This window comes from Nicotiana tomentosiformis, chromosome 7, assembly GCF_000390325.3.
Source record: "Nicotiana tomentosiformis chromosome 7, ASM39032v3, whole genome shotgun sequence".
NCBI classification, from domain to species: domain Eukaryota; kingdom Viridiplantae; phylum Streptophyta; class Magnoliopsida; order Solanales; family Solanaceae; genus Nicotiana; species Nicotiana tomentosiformis.
The window spans coordinates 108,152,046-108,170,324 of record NC_090818.1 but is presented as its reverse complement, the minus strand read 5'-3'; the positions used below and the strand labels follow the sequence as shown (position 1 = coordinate 108,170,324).

Genomic DNA, 18,279 nt, shown 5'->3' with positions numbered 1-18,279 from the left:
TAGTTCCGCAATGTCATTTAAGACTTGTACGTAAAATTTGGTATCATTCCGAGTTGTTTAATTACGTTTCGGCGCATTGGAAGTAAATTGAAGAACTTGAAGTTCTTAAGTTTGATTCAATTGGTTTTGGGGTGCGATTCTTAGTTTTAGTGTTATTTCAGGCATCCCGAGAGTTCGAGCGAGTCCGTTTTATAATTCCCAACTTGTTGGTATATTCGGACGGGGCTCCGAGTATCAATCGGATGAGGCTCGCACCAAGTTTGGATTTGGGAAGCAATAGCTGAACATCAAGGTTCTGTCATAATCACACCTACGCTTGGCCAGCCGCAGAAATGTGAGATCAAGAGCAGCCCAAGAACCGCAGATGCGTAAGATTGGGCGCACCTACGTGACCGCAGGTGTAAGAGATGTGGTCACAAGTGCGACTAGGCTCGCAGGAGCGGCCCTTCTGTCCGCAGATACGGAGACTAGCCAGGTGAGGGAAAACGCACGGCGAGGCAATTGCCTCAGGTGCAAGACCACATATGCGGCCAAGGCACCGCAGGTAAGAAAGTCGCTGGGCAATGAGGGTTCATTTAATACGGACTTAGGCCATTTTTATCACATTTTCTCTCACCCTTAGGTGATTTGAGAGCTTTGAAGGAGGGGATTTCGACCTAGCTTGGTGAGGTAAGTAATTTCTACTTAATGTGAGTTAAGTACATAGTTTATAGGTAGATTATAACATGTAAATTAGTGAAAATTATGGGTGTATGTGAAAATCAAGGTTTTTGATAAAAATGAGATTTAACCACAAAATTTGTTATGGAATTTAGTAAAAATCATCTATTTATGTTCTTAAGGTTATTGGTAATAACTTTCTTTAACAATTTTTGAAATCCGAGCATGTGGGCCCGCGGGTGAATTTTAGGAATCTTGCAATTTGGGTTGGGTAATCACTTAAATGGTGGAATTATGAACTTTTGAGCATAGATTGATTAGTTTATGTAATGTTTGACTAGCTTCGAGTCGTTTGGGGTCAAATTCGAAAGTTTGAGCGCGTTCTTGAATTGGGAAGTAGGCTTTAAGACGAGGTAAATCTTCGTTCTAACATTGTAAGAGGGAATTTAACCCCATAGGTGAATTAAATAAATGGTTGTACCTATCTGTGGGGGCTACGTACGTAGGTAGTGATGAGAGTCCGTACGTAGCTACTATCATGTTATCGTCCGGGTAGTTTAGGACCCGTATCATACTATATTTGAAATGCTTGCATCCTTACTTGCTAAAATAATGACTTAAGTCATGCTGGAAGTTGATAGAATAATTATAGAAGGTTATACTCACTTACTTGAGGATTTGTATGAAATACTTGACTGTAAATGGGAAATGTGTGTTTCCTTGAAAATAAATTATTATTTATGGATCGGGGCCGAGCGCCTCGGTAGTAAATAGATGCATATATGGTTCGCGCCGTTCGACCCTCCGACAGTTCACAATTTAATATTATGTTGGACCGGATCGTACGACCTCGGCATAATTGCGCATGTCAATTATTTGGAACTCTTCGTGATTTATACTGCTTAAATGCCTTGAAATGTAAGTTGTTAAATGATATGACCGAAATTGAAATTTTAATTTTGAAAGAAGAACTTGTCTCTTCCCGTTATTGAACTGTCAGTATTATTCATGATATCTATACTTAGCATAACACTTTAATTACATTATTATTGGCCCTAGTAAGTTTCAAGTCGACCCCTCGTCACTACTTCTTCAAGGTTAGGCGGGATACTTACTGGGTACATATTTTTTATGTACTCATACTACGATTTTGTACTTAATTGTACAGGATCTGAGGCTGGTGCATCTAGTTACTAGCCCGGCGCGCATATCTGATCTTGGACCGAGACTTCACGGTGAACTGCCCCCCCTTCTGAGCCGTTCAGCAGCATGCCAGAGTTTCTTTTTTGTTTTTACCTGTCTATTCTGTTTCAGACAGTAGGATAGTCATCATTTGTATATTCTACTAATTGCCCACACACTTGTGACACTAGATCTTGGCACGTATTAGTAGACTTTGATTTTTGGGTTGTAGTTCAATAGTTATAACTGCTCTTAGATGTTTTCGTTTGTTTGCCTTAAAAATCCGTTATTTATCAAATGCTTATGTAAGTAAAGCTAACTGTTGGAATTTCTTAATAAACAAAAATGGGAAATCACTAAGTTGTTCATTGTTGGCTTGTCCAGTAACGGTGCTGGACGCCATCACGGCCCGACATGGAGTTGGGTCGTGACAATATGATATCAGAGCACTAGGTTCACGTAGGTCTCACAAGTTATGGGCAGGCCTAGTAGAGTCTTGAGGATCGGTGCGGAGACGTCCATACTTATCTTTGAGAGGCTATCGGGTGTTAGAAAACTACTTATTATTCATCTCCTATCGTGCAGTTGATGGTATGCTAAATTTCATTCTTCTATTCTCTCACAGATGGTGAGGACACGTACGATGGATGTTCCAGATCCGGGAGGGGCTGCTCCCCCCATTGCTAGAGGCCGAGACAGAGGCCGAGGGAGGGCACCAGCCCGAGGTAGGGGACGAGGGTGTCCCAGAGCTGCCCCAGTAGCACCACTAGTGAATCCAGTGGAGGATACCATTATTGAGGAGCAGGGCGAGGTGCCTGCCGCAGAGCTAGCCACGGTAGATTTCATGATAGCACCGGGCTTTCAGGAGGTCATGGGCCGTATGATGCGGTTCATGGACACTATGACCCAGGCTGGTTTATTGCCAGCGGACACTGCCACATCTCAGGCAGGAGGAGGAGCACAAACCCCTACTGCTCAGGCTCATGGGCACGTAACTGCAGTATATCAGACCCCGGGTACACTACCCGTGGCCGGAGCCCAGCCAGTAGCAGCAGCTGCGCCTGATCCTAGACCAGCTACGGCCGGCGAGCCACAAAAGTTATTGGACATATGGACTAGGCTACACCCTCCTGTCTTCGGAGGCGAGTGTCATGAGGATGCCTGGGATTTCATTGATAGGTGCAGGGACATACTTCACAACATGAGGATACTGGAGTCTCATGGGGTTGACTTCACTACTTTTCAGCTGGAGGGCAAGGCTCGTAGATGGTGGTAGTCTTATCTTCTTGGCAGACCAGCGGGTTTCTCCTCCCATGACTTGGGGCCAATTTGCACAGCTTTTCCTGGACAGGTATATTCCACTCTCCGAGAGGGAAGAGTTGCGGTATCAGTTTGAGCAGCTTGAGCAGGATCAGATGTCAGTGACCGACTATCAGGCGAGGTTTTCTGAGTTGTCTCGCCATGCACTTATGATACTTTCTACGTACGCAGAGAGAGTGCAGAGGCTTGTTGCGGGGATGTACTCCGGTATTAGGGCCAATATGGCCCGAGAGGTTGAGATGGGGACTTCTTATCAACTGGTAGTAGAGATTGCTCGGAGGATTGAGGGCTACCGTCAGAGAGGGAGATGCAGCAGGACAAGAGGGCCCGTTTCTCTAGAGTGTTTAGAGATGCCCCGGCTAGGGGCAGAGGTCAGTTTGGGAGGGGCCAGCCTAGCAGGCCCCCATATTCATCACCACCACCTCTTCGAGGTGCTCCAACGCACCCCTATTTTAGCGCCATACCAGAGAGTTCTTACCGCCCACCAGCCATCCAGGGTTCTTCCAGCTTTTATTTTAGTGCCATGCTGGAGAGTTCATACCGCCCACCGACTATTCAGGCTTCTTCCAGTGGGTCTACATGCCATTAGGGTCAGACATCAGGGTAGTATATCATCGCACCGAGGGGCTGTTTCAAGTGCGGAAATCTCAATCACATGAGATTCTGCCCCAGGCTTCAGGGCAAGATAGTGCAACAGGGTCAGCAGCCCATGATTATAGCACCGGATGTCCGTCCACCAGTGGAGGGCAGGCTGGCAGGGGCCATCCTAGAGGCGGAGGCCAGGCAGGGGAAGGCCAGTCAACTACTGTTCAGTCAGGCGGAGGTCAGCCCGCCAGCGCTCCAGCCAGATTCTATGCTTTTCCAGCCAGACCAGATGCATCAGCCTCAAATGCCGTAATCACAAGTATTATTTCCGTATGCAGTAGGGATACTTCGGTGTTATTTGATCCAGGGTCTACCTATTCATATGTGTCATCTATGTTTTCTCATTTTCTGGATATTCCTCGCGAGTCCTTGGGTACTTCTATTTATGTGTCCACTCTTATGGGCAATATTTTGGTTGTGGATCGGATCTACTGGTCCTGTGTGGTCATATTCTGTGGTTACGAAACTAGAGCAGACCTTCTGTTGCTTGATATGATCGACTTTGAGGTCATTCTGGGCATGGATTGGTTATCCCCATATCACGCCATACTTGATTGTCATGCCAAGACTATTACCTTAGCGATGCTAGAATTACCGAGATTGGAGTGGAAGGGTTCCTTGGTTAGTACAGCTACTCGGGTCATCTCTTTCCTGAAGGCTCGACATATGGTCGAGAAGGGTTTTTTGGCTTATCTAGATTATGTTCGGGATACCACCGCAGAGTCTCCGGCGATTGATTTAGTGCCAGTAGTCCGGGAGTTCGCCGATGTGTTTCCTTATGACCTTCTAGGCATGCCTCCAGATCGTGATATTGATTTCTGTATTGATTTGGCTCTAGGCACCCAACCTATATCTATCCCACCGTACCGTATGGCTTCGAAAGAATTGAGGGAGTTGAAGGAGCAACTTGAGAAGTTGTTAGCAAAGGGGTTTGTGAGACCAAGTATATCACCTTGGGGTGCACCAATGTTATTTGTGAAGAAGAAAGATGGGACTATGCGGATGTGCATTGATTACCGCCAGTTGAACAAGGTTACCATCAAGAACAAGTACCCGTTGCCGCGTATCGATGATTTGTTTGACCAGTTGAAGGGTGCTAGGGTGTTCTCTAAAATCGACTTGAGGTCAGGGTACCATCAGTTGAAAATTCGGGACTCAGATGTTCCGAAGACGACCTTTCATACTAGATATGGCCATTATGAGTTTCTAGTGATGTCCTTCGGCTTGACTACTACCCCAGCGGAACTTATGGATCTGATGAACCGGGTGTTCAGGCCTTATATTGATTCCTTTGTTATTGTCTTCATTGATGACATCTTGATTTACTCACGTAGCTTGGGGGAGCACGAGCAGCATTTGAGAGTGGTACTTTAGACCTTGCGAGAACATAAACTATATGCTAAGTTCTTCAAGTGTGAGGTTTGGCTAGAGTCTGTGACATTCTTGGGGCATATTATATCAGGAGAAGGTATTAAGGTAGATCCCAAGAAGATTGAGGCAGTTCAGGGTTGGCCTCGTCCCACTTTGGTGATCGAGATTAGGAGTTTCCTGAGGTTAGCAAGTTATTATCGCCGGTTTGTGTAGGGTTTCTCATCCATTGCAGCACCTCTGACTAGATTGACCCAAAAGGGTGCTCCGTTCTGTTGTTCCAATGATTGTGAGGCGAGCTTCCAGAAGCTCAAGACAACTTTGACTACAACACTAGTTCTAGTGTTGCCTTCCGGCTCGGGGATGTATACGGTATATTGTGACGCTTCACGCGTTGGCTTGGGTTGTGTATTGATGCATGAGGGGTGAGTTATTGCATATGTTTCGCGTCAGCTGAAGATTTATGAGAAGAATTACCATGTGCACGATCTAGAGTTAGTCGCGATTGTTCATGCTCTTAAGATATGAAGGCATTATCTGTATGGGGTGTCATGTAAGGTTTATACTGATCATCACAACTTACAGTATTTGTTTAGGCAAAGGGATCTCAATTTGAGGCAGCGTACATGGTTCGAGTTACTGAAGGATTATGACATCACCATTCTTTATCATCCGGGCAAGGCAAACGTGGTCGCGGATGCCTTAAGCAGAAAGGTAGAGAGTATGGGTAGCTTGGCATTCATTTCAACAGGGGAGAGGCCACTAGATTTGGACATTCAGTTCTTGGCTAACAGACTTGTGAGGTTGGATATTTCAGAGCCCAGTCAGGTTCTTGCATGTGTTGTTGCCCAGTCTTCACTATTGGGGCAGATTAAGGCTCGGCAGTTTGATGATCCACATTTGGCAGTTCTTAGAGAGACAATACTACATAGTAGTGCCAAGGAGGTTTCTATTGGCGATGATGGTGTTCTGTGACTCCAGGGTCGTCTATGTGTTCCTAATGTCGATGGCTTAAGAGAGAGGATTCTAGATGAGGCACACAGTTCTCGGTATTCTATTCATCCAGGTACTACGAAGATGTATCGTGACCTGAGACAACACTATTGGTGGCGGCAGATGAAGAAAGACATAGTTGAGTATGTGGCTAGGTGTCTAAATTGCCAGCAGGTCAAGTATGAACACTAGAGGCCAGGTGGCCTACTTCAGCAAATGACTATACCTGAGTGGAAATGGGAGCGCATTACCATGGACTTCGTAGTTGGGTTACCGCAGACCTTGCGAAAGTTTGATGCAGTTTGTGTCATTGCCGACAGGTTGACCAAGTCGGCACACTTCATTCCGGTTGTGACTACATATACTTCAGAGAAGTTGGCCCAGATTTATATTAGGGAGATAGTTCGGTTGCACGGTGTGCCTGTTTCCATCATATCAGATAGAGGCCCTCAGTTCACTTCACATTTCTAAAGAGCCATACAAAGTGAGTTGGGGACCTGTGTAGAGCTCCGCATAACATTTCATCCACAGACCGACGGCCAGTCAGAGCGGACAGTTTAGATATTAGAGGACATGCTAAGAGAATGTGTGATTGACTTCGGGGGACAGTGGGATCAGTTCTTGCCTTTGGCCGAGTTTGCTTACAACAACAGTTATCAGTCCAACATCGATATGGCTCCATTTGAGGCTTTATATGGTCGGCGATGTCGTTCTCCCATCGGGTGGTTTGATCCCGGCGAGGCTAGGTTATATGGTACTGATTTGGTAAAGGATGCCTTGGAAAAGGTAAAGTTGATTCAGGAGCAACTTCACACAACACAGTCCAGATAGAAGCGTTACGCTGATCATAAGGCGCGTGATGTATCATTTATGGTCGGCGAGAAAGTTCTCTTGAAGGTCTCGCCGATGAAGGGTATTATGAGATTCGAAAAGAAGGGCAAGTTGAGCCCAAGGTTTATAGGACCATTTGAGGTGTTGAGGTGAGTTGGGGAGGTTGCTTATGAGCTTGCTTTACCTCCCAACCTATCAGGGGTTCATCTAGTTTTTCATGTGTCTATGCTCCGGAGATATCATGCCGACTTGTCACATGTGTTAGATTTCAGCACTATTCAGTTAGATGAGAGCCTGGGTTATGAAGAGGAGCCAATTGCTATTATTTCTAGACAGGACCGCCGGTTGAGATCCAAGAGGATTTCTACGGTAAAGTTTTAGTGGAGGGGCCAACCAGTCGAGGAGGTGACCTAGGAGTCTGAGGAGGACATGCGGAGCAGATATCCACTTATTCAGCACTTCAGGTATGAATCTAAACCCGTTTGAGGACGAACGTTTGTATAAGAGATGGAGAATGTAACAACCCGACTGGTTGTTTTACTTACTAGAACCCCGTTCCCCTAAATAAGACTTCCCGTACTTGTTTTTTCTGATTTATGACTTGCGGGTATGGTTTGTTCGGGATTTAGAAGAGTTTGGGTTGAAATCGGAAAACTTGGTTCCTTAAGGTTGGCCTAAAAGGCCAAGTTTGACTTCGATCAACATTTTGAGTAAACGACCTCAGAATCGGGATTTGACAGTTCCAATAGGTTCGTATGGTGATTTCAGACTTGGGCATATATTCGTATCGGGTTTTGGATGACCCGGGAGCGTTTTGGCGCCTAGTAGTGGAAGTTGGTTCTTGAAGAACTTTGAAGTTCTTTAAATTTGGTTTGGAGTGGGTTTTGGTGATATCGAGGTCCAAACGGAATTCCGAGAAAGGGAATAATTCTGTAATGTCATTTAAGACTTGCACGCAAAATTTGGTGTCATTCCGAGTAATTTAATTACGTTTCGGCGCATTGGAAGTGAATTGAAGAACTTGAAGTTCTTAAGTTTGATTCAATTGGTTTTGGGGTACGATTCTTAGTTTTAATATTGTTTTAGGCATCCCGAGAGTTCGAGCGAGTCCGTTTTATGATTCCCAACTTGTTGGTATGTTCGGGCAGGGCCCCAGGGCCCCCGAGTATCAATCGGATGAGGCTTGGACTAAGTTTTGATTTGGGAAGCAACAACTGAAGCATCAGGGTTCTATCATAATCGCACCTGTGCTTGGCCAGCCATAGGTACGAGCCACGAGTCGCAGAAACATGAGATCAAGGGCAGCCCAGGAATCGCAGATGTAGAAGATTGGGCGCACCTACGTGACCGCAGGTGCGAGAGATGTGGTCGCACGTGCGACTAGGCCCTCAGGAGCGGCCCCTTCTGTCCGCAGATGCGGAGACTGGTCAGGTGAGGGAAAAATGCACCTGCGAGGTAGTTGCCGCAGGTGCGAAACCGCAAATGCGGCCAAGGCACCGCAGGTGCGAAAGTCGTTGGGCAGTGGGGGTTCATTTAATACGTACTTAGGCCATTTTTATCACATTTTCTCTCATTCTTAGACGATTTGAGAGCTTTGAAGGAGGGGATTTCGACCTAGATTGGTGAGGTAAGTAATTTCTACTTAATCTGAGTTAAGTACATAATTTATGGGTAGATTATAACATGTAAATTAGTGAAAATCATGGGTGTAGGTGAAAATCAAGGTTTTTGATAAAAATGAGATTTAACCACGATTTTTGTTATGGAATTTAGTAAAAATCATATATTTATGTTCTTAAGGTTATTGGTAATAACTTTCTTTTACAATTTCCGGAATTCGAGCATGTGGGCCCGAGGGTGAATTTTAAGAATCTTGCAATTTAGGTTGGGTAATCACATAAATGGTGGAATTATGAACTTTTGAGCATAGATTGAATTATGTAATGTTTGACTAGCTTCGAGTCATTTGGGGTCAAATTCGGAAGTTTGAGCACGTTCTTGAATTGGGAAGTAATCTTTGAGATGAGGTAAGTCTCATTTCTAACGTTGTAAGAGAGAATTTAACCCCATAGGTGAATTAAATAGATGGTTGTACCTATCTGTGGGGGCTACGTATGTACGTAGTGATGAGAGTCCGTACGTAGCTATTATCATGTTATCGTCCGGGTAGTTTAGGACCCGTATCATACTATATTTAAAATTCTTGCGTCCTTACTTGCTAAAATAATGACTTAAGTCATGCTGGATGTTGATAGAATAATTATAGAAGGTTATACTCACTTACTTGAGGATTTGTATGAAATACTTGACTGTAAATGGGAAATGTGTGTTTTCTTGAAAATAAATTTTTATTTGTGGATCTGGTCAAGCGCCTCGGTAGTAAATAGATGCATCTATGGTTCGCACCGTTCGACCCTCCGGCAGTGCACAATTTAATATTATGTTGGACCGGCTCATACGACCTCGGCATAATTGCGCATGTCAATTATTTGGAACTCTCCGTGATTTATACTGATTAAATGCCTTGAAATGTAAGTTGTTAAATAATATGACCGAAATTGAAATTTTAATTTTGAAAGAAGAACTTATCTCTTCCTGTTAATGAACTGTCATGTTACACCCTTTGCGTCCTAAGGTGACGTAATGAATATGAGATTTGTTAATCATGATTTAAATAATTTTAAAGTCAAAATATGGCTATATATGATGTTTGGATGGAAAATATGAAGTTTGGAAAAAATCGGATTAAAGTTGCGGAAAAACCGACTAAGGATTTGCCTTGTAAAAGAGCTTTTTGAGAAATAAATTTTGTGTGTTATATGAGGCCGTTTTGGGACATATTATATACCAAATTGAAGGTATTGGAATATAGTTTTCAACGCTCTTAACCGTTTGTTCATACGACACCCGGATAAAAAGTTATAAGCATTGGAAGAAGGACCAATCATAGGGTGCCAAGTAGCACCTTTTTGACTTTTTTAAAAAATAGGATATTTACATCCCATCTCGTCTCTTTCTCCATTTTTCCAGAGAACACACCCAAATAACACCCCTAAGTTTACTCTTAAGTTCTCGGCAAGAGCTTCAAACAAGATTATCATCTCGGGCACGGAAATCAAGAAGTATTAACATTAAAACGATCCCTATGACGTAAGTATCGCTATATCGCCTCTCTTTTTCTTTGTAGTTTGAGTTTTGGAAGGTATTTTATAGTTAAGAAAATGTATACTTTCTGTATTTAAGTGTTTTAATATCAAGCAATGTTGATAAATTTATTTCCTAATAGTTAGAACTCACGGGATGGTGATCGGAAGTCTCGAGTTCGAGTTATTTGACTTGTAGTGGACTGTTTTGTGGGCTGTTTCGTGCTGCCTTTGGGCTGTATATTTTTTTACAGTTTAATGGAGTTTTGTAGGACAAATGGTGTGGAGGAACAGCACATAATGACGGAATAGTGGGCTGGTCGTTCGTCGTTATATGTTTTTAGTTGTTTGACACTACTTTGGTTGTCGTTTTATGCATGAAGTGATTAGGATGTGTGGGTTATTTTGTGGTATATTGTGATGGATATAAGGTTGGAAAATGATTCTTACATGTTTTTATTATTGTGTTCTTGTTGTAATTGGTATATGGTATTGGAGGAGGGCCTAGTTCAGGGGAGATGCTGCCCAGATTTACGTAAACGAGCTACTAGTTTAAGTTGCGGATTTAGCCTTTACTCAGCATTGATTTTGAATCTCCTTATGCTGTGGTAGATTGAGTTGAGTTGTTTGAAGAATTTCTTGGAATATATTAAGGACCCAACGGAGTTAAGGTATGTTAAGGCTATCCCTCATTTTCCTTTGGCATGATCCGTACGATACAAACGAAACGAGCAAATACGCAACTTTCATAAATGACTCTATTCATAGAAATACTAGGGATGTCTATATTATTGATTCCCCATGTGTCTTATTATTCTATCATCTGTTCGTGGGTTTCAGAAAAATACGCAAGTTGATAAAGTTTATTTCATAATATTAATCAAAGGCATAGTGATCTTATGACATTTTGAGAAATCTTATTAACGTACTTCTTATGCATTTCATTCATGTATACATGTACATTGAACCATGACCAAATGGCGTTATATACACGTATACTATATGTATATGGGATATGGGAAAATGTTATGTCGTTATATACGCACCACCACCTGATCAACTGGTATACGTTGATGATTTTGCCCACAGTAGCTGAGATGATATGATGGGATGCCCTCAGAGGCTTGATGATATTATATATGCATATACCTATGCATGGTATGACATTTATACGCACATGCATGACATTATAAATTTTCATGATTCACAGTGCTACTCATAAGTACAGGTTGAGTTATTTACTCCATGTTTCTTTCATATCTTTTATATACTACTGTCATGCCTTACATACTCGGTACTTTATTTGTACTGACGTCCCTTTTGCCTGGGGATGTTGTGTTTCATGCCCGCAGGTCCCAATAGACAGGTTGAGATTTCTCCAAGTAGGCTATCAGCTCAGCGGAAGATGTTGGTGCGCTCTATTTTCTCCGGAGTTGCTTAGTTGGTCAGTATGAATCGGACGTGGATTGTTTAGTATGGCGGGGCCCTGTCCCGACCTTTATGGTATTTATCTACTCTTAGAGGCTTGTAGACATATTCCATGTACATAAAAGATTGTATGGCCTTGTCGGCCTACGTTTAGTGTACGAGTGATCATTTTGGTCTTATAGGCCCAAGTTGGTATTACATGTTTTATTCTAGCTATCCTACGACAGCCTTTCCGTCTCATTTACCCATGATAGCATGATACAAAAAGATACGTTATGTTGGTATTCGGTTGAGTAAGGTACCGGGTGCCCGTCGCGGCCCATCGATTTGGGTCGTGACAGAAGTGGTATCAGAGCAGGTTCGTCCTAGGGAGTCTACAAGCCGTGTCTAGTAGAGTCTTGTTTATGGGTGTGTTGTGCACCACACTTATAAGCAGGAGGCTACAGGGTATTTAGGACTGTCACTCTTTCTTCTTACTCTAGATCGTGTGGTGTAGCTCAGTTGTAAGAAATTCAAACTCCTAAATTCTATTTTATTTGTTATACAACGATATCTACATCCAAAAAGACAGTTGGTAAGAAATTGAATGTGGTTGTGGAAGAGTTGAGTGAGAGGAACTCGATTTTGCGTCATGCTTATGATGAGTAAATATAAGGCCTTCAGGAGATATGTGTGTACTACCACATGTGATCCTCTTGATAAGGAGCCCTAAGGCATGAATATTTATCTACCCCTATGGTAAAAAGCAACGAGAGAATTAGAAAATAGATACAAGTTTCAACAAGTAAAAGAATCTAGGTGAAGAAGGATACGAGGTACCCAGTTAGTGAAGATTATCTGTATTTACAATTCAGGCAGAGAAATATAACCATTCCAAGTTACTTTCAACAATAACAAAGATATATTCATTTGACAACACCCATTTTAGTTATGCCCTGTGGGAGCTAACAGATATAATTTAAGAGAAGGATGGGATATCAGCATCCAACTGGGGCTAGAGTAACCCAAAATTATGGATGGATTGTTATCATTAGCTCACATTTCCAAGGGATATTGCAAATATGGTAATGGTTCTCCTTGTGAGACACCCAGATGGTGCACTATAGAATAGTACAATCAGATATGAATACTAGAATGTTCAGAAATTTTAGAAGATGGGCATTGGAATCCTAGAAGGGATAAATATTTACCTTTGTATGGCTCTCGTCGCTAGTAAAGAGAGAGTGTTAGGCGACCCTAAGAGCTAGTGAGTTGAATCAAGGGGGGCTAAAAGTGAAAGAATGTTTTGAAGAAGTTTTCATAATAAGGTGATAGACAGAAATATTAGCAGGAGAATAAGAAGGAAGTAAATAAAGTATTATGAGTAAGATGTGATAAATGGATGATAATTATAAATCAAAATATGACAGGACTACAGATTCTATAGTCAAGTGAAGGAAAAGACAAGAAGTTACATGCCTTGAGACAATAAAAGAGTATAAGCCATAAAGTCATGTCCCCATTTCGAGAAATGAGTTGGTGACTTATACGTGATTACCAGAAGGAAAAGTTAGACCCCCAGAGTAATAGAAATTAGTATGGACTAGTGAATAAGGTAAACTGAACATGAATTCGGGACCGAAGGATTTGGTAATAGTCGATATCGTGAGAATTTCAGAGATCGCATTCCGGCAATAATAGAATGGACAATAGAAGAATAACCTTTAAAGGTCATTTAAGAAGAAGTTTCCTTAAAACAAGCGATGTGAGCGGAGTTAAGCTTAAGGTACTAAGTGTGCTAGTTACACTAGGTGTCACCTTTGTGTGTAAGAAATTAAATTATCCCTGGTATAGAAGGGTTACCACAAGGCAAGTAAGAGTCCGTGAAGATGTGAAAAGACGCCAAATATGAAGAGGTGAAACATTTATAGGTAAATCTTCATAGCAATAAATGTTAGTACTCCCCTAAAGGGGGGAAGATGGTGTGATATGGTATTAAGTCGGAGTTATGCGGTTAAGGTAACTATGGAATAGTAAAGGAAGAATGTGGTAGAAAGTCGAAAGGAATGAGATTGCATTTATTCAGATCCTATGGATATGATACGATTCCAAAACATTATGTAAGCATGGCGACGGGGAGAGGCAGTAAGGGTTCTATCACTAGATGTTATTGATAAATAAGTGCAAATGAACACTGGACACATAAGGAGCCAGTGTGCGGGATAAGTTAAGACAAAGGATATAACCCAAGAGATATTACGCAGAATATATATATGAGAATGGACTAACGCGTAGTTAGTAGTTGATTCAGGAAGAGCCTAGCCATGTCTAAACAAGAGAATATAGACAAATCAGCAGGTTGTGCAAGATAAACATAGTGGAACCCAACATATGGAATTCAGTCTTGCAAATATGATAACATTGTAATCCTTGAGAAATATTCAGATAGGAGTTGGGGGTTATACAGTTAAAAAATTCATTTCAGAATCAACCTTACGAGCACAAGAGTGCGAAGGTAAGTAATTAAGGATAATTATAGGTGAGTAAGAATGTCAAAAAAAAATTCTTTCGGGTATACGATGTAATAAGCTCGCAGCTTTACAAGAGTCAAAGGGTCTCTCTTAAGTACTACAAAGAAAGACTAATTGAGAGAATAAGGAAGAAGGCTTCAACTTAAGCATAGTGACATAAGGAAGAAATGGTCTTGTTACAACAGTCTCACAATAACATTGTATGCACTCCATAAGAATGTGGCACCTATCGTGGCTAATGAACGGGAAGAAAAAAAAAATCAAAAGATGATATTTGAGATCGTATGAGTTACAGGAAATTCCAGTATTTGTGGGCAATGAGATAAGACATGTATTCATGCAATAAGTGGCAGAACAACCATGAAAAGTAATCGCTTACGTTTAAAGACAACTAAGAAAGCACAAGAAGAATTATCTGACCCTCGATTTAGAGTTAGCCGCGGTGATTCATGCACTAAAGATGTGGAGGCACTATTTGTGTGGCATTTATGTTGATATATATGCGGATCATAAGAGCCTTCAATATATCTTCAATCAAAAGGAATTGAATTTACGCCAAAGGCGATGGTTGGAGCTACTAAAAGACTATGATGTTGATATTTTATACCATCCAGGAAAGGCGAATGTAGTAGCTGACGCCCTCAACTGTAGATCTATGGGTAGCCTGTCATATTTACAGCCAGAGATGTGTGGGATAGCCCATGAGATTCATCAGCTAGCTAGTCTTGGAGTTCGATTACTGGACTCAGGTGATACCGGAGTTACTATTCAGGATACGGCAACATTCTCTTTAGTTACTGAAGTGAAGGAACGCCAGTATGAGGATCATGTGCTAGATCATTATAGAGATACATCCCCTCAAAAGGAGAATACACCATTTGAGATTACAGGAGATGGAGTCCTCATATATCGAGGTCGATTATGTGTTCTAATGTGGCAGGGTTGCGCCAGCAGGTTATGGGAGAAGCTCACTATTCTCGTTATTCTATTTATCCAGGAGTGACGAATATGTATCATGATATCAAGGGAATATATCGGTGGGATGGAATAAAGAAGGATATAGCAAAGTTTGTTGCTCAGTGCCCTAATTGTCAGCAGGTTAAGATTGAGCATCAGAAACCTGGTGGATTATTATAAGCTATAGAGATTCCAACTTGGAAATGGGAAGTGATTAATATGGATTTCATCATAGGCTTACCTCATACCCAACGTAAGTTCGATTCTATATGGGTTATTGTTGATAGACTTACAAAAGCAACCCATTTTTTATCTGTCAGGACTACTTATTCAGCAGAGGATTATGCAAGGCTTTACATTAGGGAGATAGTACGACTTCATGGTGTCCCTATATCTATTATCTCAGATAAATGTGCTCAGTTTACAGCTAATTTCTGGAGGTCCTTCCAAAAAGATTGGGGACTCAGTTAAGTCTTAGTACATCATTTCATCCCCAGACAGATGGTCAGGCTGAACGTAGTGTTCAGACACTGGAGGATATGCTATGGGCTTGTGTGATGGACTTCAGGGTTAACTGGGATGATCATCTTCCACTTATTGAGTTCGCATATAATAATAGTTATCATTCCAGCATTCAGATGGCTCCATACGCAGCTCTTTACGGACGGAAGTGTAGGTCACCTATCGGATGGTTCGAGGTTGGGGAAACTAAGTTAGTAGGACCAAAGTTGGTACAATAGGCAGTTGAGAAGATTAAACTTATACGGAAAGGCTATTAGCAGCTCATAGTCGTCAGAAGTCCTATGCAGATAATCGACGACGAGACTTGGAGTTTCAGGTAGATGACTGGGTATTCCTAAAGGTATCACCTATGAAAGGCGTTATGAGATTCGGTAAGAAAGAAAAGCTTAGCCCTCGGTACATTGGACCTTATAAGATTATACGCAGAGTAGGCCGAGTAGCATATGAGTTAGACATGCCTTCCAAATTGGAGTTTGTACATCCAGTATTTCATGTGTCTATGCTCCGTAGGTGTATTGGAGATCCCTTTAAATTCATTCCAGTTGACGATGTTCAGGTTACAGAGAAGCTATCATATGAGGAAGCTCTCATTGCTATACTAGATAGACACGTTCGGAGATTAAGAACTAAGGATGTAGCTTCGGTTAAAGTACTTTGGATTAACAATAATGTGGAGGAGATGACTTGGGAAGCTGAAGAAGAAATGAAGACTAGGTATCCTTACTTGTTTCCACTTCCGGAGAAGGATCAGACTGAGACATCATAACCTTTAGGTACGTATATGGTACTTGATTCTTATGTTAGTTACTATTATTGGTCGTGTGAGGCCATTGGTGTTATTGATGATTGTGGCCCTATTTGGCTTTGTATTATTGGGTTTTCTATGTGATAGGTTGGTAGTATTACCATTACAGAGGAGACTCTGCCAAAATTTCTATAGATTTCTGGGAGTTTAACATTCGAGGACGAATGTTTCTGGGGGGAAGATTGTTACACCCTGTGCGTCCCAAGGTGACGTAATGAATATGAGACTTGTTAATCATGATTTAAATTATTTTAAAGTCATAATATGTCTATATATGATGTTTAGATAGAAAATATGAAGTTTGGGAAAAGTCGGATTAAAGTTACGGAAAAACCGACTAAGTATTTGCCTTGTAAAAGAGCTTTTTGAGAAATAAATTTCGTGTGCTATATGATGCCGTTTTGGGACATATTATATACCAAATTGAAGGTATTGGAATTTAGTTTTCAACTCTCTTAACCGTTTGTTCATACAACACCCGGATAAAAAGTTATAAGCGTTGAAAGACGGGCCAATCATAGGGTGCCAAGTAGTACCTTTTTGACTTTTTAAAAAAATGGGATATTTACATCCCATCTCGTCTCTTTCTCCATTTTTCCATAGAACACACCCAAATAACACCCCTAAGTTTACTCTTAAGTTCTCTGCAAGAGCTTCAAACAAGATTATCATCCCGTGCACGGAATCAAGAAGTGTTAACATTAAAACGATCCCTATGACGTAAGTATCGCTATATCGCCTCTCTTTTTCTTTGTAGTTTGAGTTTTGGAAGGTATTTCATAGTTAAGAAAACGTGTAATTTCTGTATTTAAGTGTTTTAATATCAAGCAATGTTGATAAATTTGTTTCCTAATAGTTAGAACTCACGGGACGGTGATCGAAAGTCGTGAGTTCGAGTTATTTGACTTGTAGTGGACTGTTTTGTGGGTTGTTTCGTGCTGCCTTTGGGCTGTATATTTTTCTACAGTTTAATGGAGTTTTGGAGGACAAATGGTGTGGAGAAACACCACATAATGATGGAATGGTGGGCTGGTCGTTCGTCGTTATATTGTTTTAGTTATTTGACACTACTTTGGTTGTCGTTTTATTCATGAAGTGATTAGAGTGTGTGGGCTATTTTGTGGTATATTGTGATGGAGATAAGGTTGGAAAATAATTTTTACATGTTTTTATTGTTGTGTTCTTGTTGTTGTTGGTATATGGTATTGGAGGAGGACCTAGTTATAGGGGAGATGCTGCCCAAATTTACGTAAACGAGCTACTAGTTTAAGTTGCGGACTTAGCCTTTACTCAGCATTGATTTTGAATCTCCTTATGATGTGGTAGATTGGGTTGAGTTGTTTGAAGAATTTCTTGTAATATATTAAGGACTCAACGGATTTAAGGTATGTTAAGTCTATCCCTCATTTCCTTTTGGCATGATCCGTACGATACAAACGAAACGAGCAAATACGCAACTTTCATAAATGACTCTATTCATAGAAATACTAGGGATATCTATATTATTGATTCCCCATGTGTCATATTATTCTATCATCTATTTATGGGTCTCAGAAAAATACGCAAGTTGATAAATTTTATTTCATAATATTAATCAAAGGCACAGTGATCTTATGACATTTTGAGAAATCTTATTAACGTACTTCTTATGCATTTCATTCATGTATACATGTATATTGAACCATGACCAGATGGCGTTATATACGTGTATATTATATGTATATGGGATATGTGAAAAGGTTATGGCGTTATATATGTACCACCACCTGATCTGCTGGTATACGTTGATGATTTTGCCCACAGTGGCTGAGATGATATGATGGGATGCCCTCAGAGGTGTGATGAACCAAAATATCATCTTTAAATTTAATAAGTAATTATGTGTTTTAAGATCTCGAAAAGTACCATTTATCAT

The 18,279-nt window shown here is 41.2% G+C and overlaps 1 protein-coding gene across 1 annotated transcript; it reads left to right on the top strand.

Moving 5' to 3' along the window:
* The first annotated feature begins 2,485 nt into the window (after positions 1 to 2,485).
* On the top strand, positions 2,486 to 15,217 carry LOC138896168 (uncharacterized). Its single transcript, XM_070180954.1, has 7 exons — positions 2,486 to 2,984; positions 3,752 to 4,750; positions 5,270 to 5,360; positions 5,772 to 6,120; positions 13,995 to 14,064; positions 14,695 to 14,994; positions 15,078 to 15,217. The coding sequence occupies exons 1-7, from the start codon at positions 2,486 to 2,488 to the stop codon at positions 15,215 to 15,217; spliced, it is 2,448 nt and encodes an 815-aa protein (XP_070037055.1).
* Positions 15,218 to 18,279: the final 3,062 nt, after the last annotated feature.